The sequence below is a fragment of the Dendrobium catenatum genome, unplaced genomic scaffold (genome assembly GCF_001605985.2).
Source record: "Dendrobium catenatum unplaced genomic scaffold, ASM160598v2 fragScaff_scaffold_716, whole genome shotgun sequence".
Classification (NCBI taxonomy): Eukaryota; Viridiplantae; Streptophyta; class Magnoliopsida; order Asparagales; family Orchidaceae; genus Dendrobium; species Dendrobium catenatum.
Window position 1 is genome coordinate 3144371 of NW_021319178.1, and position 4380 is coordinate 3148750.

The following is a 4380-nucleotide window of genomic DNA, read 5'->3' on the forward strand; positions in this document are numbered from 1 at the left end:
TTTTGTAGGATGGATGAAATGAAAATCTTGAGCGTTGTACTTTTTATTTTATTTGTTGTTATTTTAATGGCTCTGTATTATGACATAATGAAAAGATAAAATATTCCATCCAAATAGATTTTGGGAGTTCTGTGCTATTACAATCTGATAGAATATGATGTAGTATATATGTATGATACATTGGTTCAGTTTTGTGACAAGCATTCAAGCAATAACTCATTGGTGTATGGAGTTTTATGGAAGTAAAGTTTAGAAGGTGTCTAGTTGGCATGAATACCCAAGATTTGCGAGATACCACCCATATCATATAATTTCAATTGATGTTGTAGGTTTCTATGCAAAATTATTGAGAATAGAAGAATCATTTCTATTAAAAATATGTTGTTGACAAATATTAAAATAAATATGAGTCAACTTTTTTTATTACAATATAAGAGTTTTGAATCAACAACACTTTGAATGATGACATAAGAAGTGAATTTTGCATATTATTATCAAGGAGCCTATTTGAGTCTATGTATGACCTTTTGAAAATGACCTACATAATATGGATGTTGAGCAATCTGACTCATGAAACTGACTTGGTTTAAAGTGGGTTCGTCGATCTTGAATTGGTGTTTTACCCAAGAAAATTTTCGAATGCATCCTTTGGACGGCCCTCTGGGCAACCATGATGCCATGCTCTCTCAATGATTTTTATGATCATTATGTACTTTGTGGTCATTTCGAGATCATTTTTGGGTTTAATCATTATGTACAAATTAACTCAGTTAGGGAGTCTCCAGCCAAACGTCAAATGAGTGTTAGGCATTGATGGTTTGCTCAATTTGATAGCAAAAAAATCACTATTCCGGAACGGCTGATTGGCGTTGCACTGTTCACCAACTATTTTTTTTAAATAAATATATGATTAAAAAATATATAATAAAATATGAGAAAGAATATATATACACAGAATATTATTTTGTGTGTGTTAGAAAATAGAGTTTTGTTCGGACAAGTTACTGCATTACTATATTTTAGATTCAAATTTTAATTTTTCAGTTGAAGATGGCCTTAGAGTCAGATGAATTATTATGTGCGGGTAGGGCTGTGAACCCGACCCGTGACCCGAAATTGACACCCCTATGTGCGAGCGCCGAACGTCATCCAAAGTCCAATGAAAATGCACTGCGTCACACCCTACTTGGTACCAAGGCTCGGTACTACTCAATACTGGATGATATGACTGTACCTTATTCACCTTACGCAATAAGTTGTATTTGATGTTCGCACATAATAATCTCTTCCTTAGTCGGCTAAAAAGCCGAGCACAATTCCAATGACGTCATCAATGCAATACGATTCTTCGTCGAAGCCGCGCTGGTTCTCCACTCTTCCACTTCGAGAAGAAATAAAAACCTCACGCGATCTAAAAATCCTATGCAATTAATCGAAAATATCCATGCTGATCTCCCTCGGATGACAATCAAGATTCGGGCAACCAAAATTAAAACGCGCTTCCTAAAGCAGATCGTTGGACAATATTCCATCCACTCCCGACGTGTCTCAATCTTCACCGTACATCCACTCAAGACCAACGTCTTACGATGCACGCAGCCTCTTCCCACTTGCCCTTCTGCACTATATAAGCAAAACCCCACATCATCTTCCATCTCTCTCCACCATCTCTAAAACCACGGCGATGACCGACGCCACCTCGGAACCCACCGCCGACTGGGCTCAGTTCTTCAACCGCCCCTCCTCCGTTCATCCCTTCATCGCAACATCCATCCCCGCCGACTCAACGGTCGTCACAACAGCCCCTGTCGCCGCCGCCGCGGCCTCCGGCGGCATCACCCGCTCCATAGGAAAAGCGCCGCCCCGCAAGCGCTCGAGAGCCTCTCGTAGGGCCCCCACCACCCTACTTAACACCGACACCACCAACTTCCGCGCCATGGTCCAGCAGTTTACCGGTGTGCCGACTGGGCCGTACAGCACCGACGGGTTCGGGTTCGGGTTCGAGCCAGACAACCCGATCCGACAACCACCAGCGGCCATGCAGCAACATCAACGGCAATACTATCAGTTCAGGCCACCACAGCAACAGCAACAGCAACAGCAAGATGTGATGCATGCGGGCTATGGAATGGTGGGAGATGGCATGGATGATGGGCAGGTGATGCCGGGGTTCTTCATTGATGGCCTGGGCCATAGATATACTTTTAATGGATGATGATGATGTAAGTAGAAGATTGAGGACATGTTAATTATAAAGGTTATTATTTGATTATGGCTATGTTTAAAGAGCATATACATGCATGCATGATGAGTCGATGATGTCTTGATTAATTATTATACATGCATGCATATAGCTAGGTAGCTTGCTAGTTGTCAAGTTTCATATCCTTATCCTTCTATGATTTTTGTAAGCTCTGAATGAGCTTATTGGTCACGTTTAATTCCTTTGAATTTTATTGAAGGTAGCTTGTAAGACAAGTAACTAGCGCGTAATTGAGGGAAGATGTTTGGTGCTATTTGATGACGTTGGAAGCACAGTTTGTATAGTCAAATATATGCGGATTTTTTTTTAATTGAAAATATTAGTATTGAAGTACATACTTGAGATAAAATTTTAGGAATTAAATTTAATATTACTTTACACATATTGCTTTTTATTGTTCAAACTTCAAAATATTCCATTGGAATATTCATATTGATTGTTCTGGTAATAGATTATTTCTTTAATATTTTAATGTTTTAATGATCTTAGAAATTAATTATTTTGGGCTCGGGAGTTTTGTCTTGTTTTGAATATAAACATGTGATATTTAGAGACAAATTGATCATTCAGTTATTATTTAGAAGCTTTCAAATATGCATAAAGAGATTGATTTGGGTTAATATGGAATTAGATTGTATTATTTGTGATGTCAATTGGGTCATCTTGATAGCACGTTCTGTTTGGTTATGAGCTTGTTAAAATCAACGTTCGAATGGTAATGAATTTAATATCTAAAGTTTCAATTCAAATATTTGTTGTGGATGTAAGATGACAAGATCCTACAAAATAGAGAGAGAGAGAGAGAGAGAGAGCATGAAAAAGGAACAAATTACAAGAGATAGTTTGCTGATGCGATATTCAATTCATAATGTTTCATGTTTCTATAACAGACGTTATGTATGCCATTTTCCTCCTTATTAGGTGTAATAAGTAAACTAAAGGAATTCTTCGATCGACTACTTGAAGGATTATTGGAAAGAAATCTTTCGATCAACTTCCTGAAGTATTGCCTCAGGCAATATGTTATAGGAGTCATAATGACACTAAAACCTCAAATAAACTGCATGTAGAAGTTAGCAAGGCCATGGAAGCTATGGATTTCTATCAATGAGTGGGTGTTGGTCACTCTCGAATAGTCAAGACTTTGTATGGATCCATGTCAATACCTTTAGCTAAAATGACAAAGCCCAAGAAATGCACATTTGTTTTTGATATTTCACATTTGGATATGTTTAGATAAAACTTGTGGCTTCTTAGTAGCACAAATATCTCAGTTAAATGATTTAAGTGTTCAAGGAAGAGCTGAAATCTAGTATATCATTGAAATAAACTACACAACACTTTCCCATCAATGGATTTAAAAGCTCATTCATCACATGCATGAAGGTAGTCGGTGCGTTGCATAATGAAACTAGTTCGTCCTCCAATCTTGGCAGTAAAAATCGGTATTTATTTGTGATATATTAATTGCACGACGACTATCTATGCACATTCACAACGAACCATTTTTTTGAACCATAAGAGCAAGGACTGCGCACATACTCAAGCTATGTTATATGAGCTACTTCTGAAGTACATCATCCACAAAATTTTATAAAATTTGATGTTCTTTGGGATTCATCCTGTAATGGGGAAGGTTTGACAATATAGCATAGGAGCTAAAATCTATTTGGTGCTGAAGTGAATGGAAAGGTGGGAGGCTACTTGGAAGTGCGGCAAGTGCAACATATACAAAACCACAAAATAGTTGTTGTACCTTAGCTGGATATGATTGCATTTTACTCAAAAAAATTTCCTTCAGTCATTATAATGGCTAGAGCCGATGCTTCCTCTCGTAATGACTACAATAGAGAGCCACCCATGATAATACAGAGGGTAGGTTTGTTGGCCTTGCTATAGGCGGGGCTGGATTTCTGATAAGGTAGAAGGCCTAGTTTCATGTTCTTCCATTCAAATGAATAATAACAATTAAACATTCTTTGATAAATGACTTCAGTGTCAAACTGCCAAGGACTTGCTTGGATTAGATGATAAAATTTCATGTCTTGGACGTCGCACAGAACTTCACACATATAATGTTTGTCGATTGAAAAGGTGACCGACACATTAATTTCAAA

The 4380-nt window shown here is 37.7% G+C and overlaps 1 protein-coding gene across 1 annotated transcript; it reads left to right on the forward strand.

Annotated features, from left to right (window-relative positions):
• Positions 1 to 1632: 1632 nt before the first annotated feature.
• Positions 1633 to 2524, forward strand: LOC110096697 (VQ motif-containing protein 22-like). Its single transcript, XM_020822759.2, has one exon. The coding sequence runs from the start codon at positions 1685 to 1687 to the stop codon at positions 2213 to 2215; it is 531 nt and encodes a 176-aa protein (XP_020678418.1). The 5' UTR covers positions 1633 to 1684; the 3' UTR covers positions 2216 to 2524.
• Positions 2525 to 4380: the final 1856 nt, after the last annotated feature.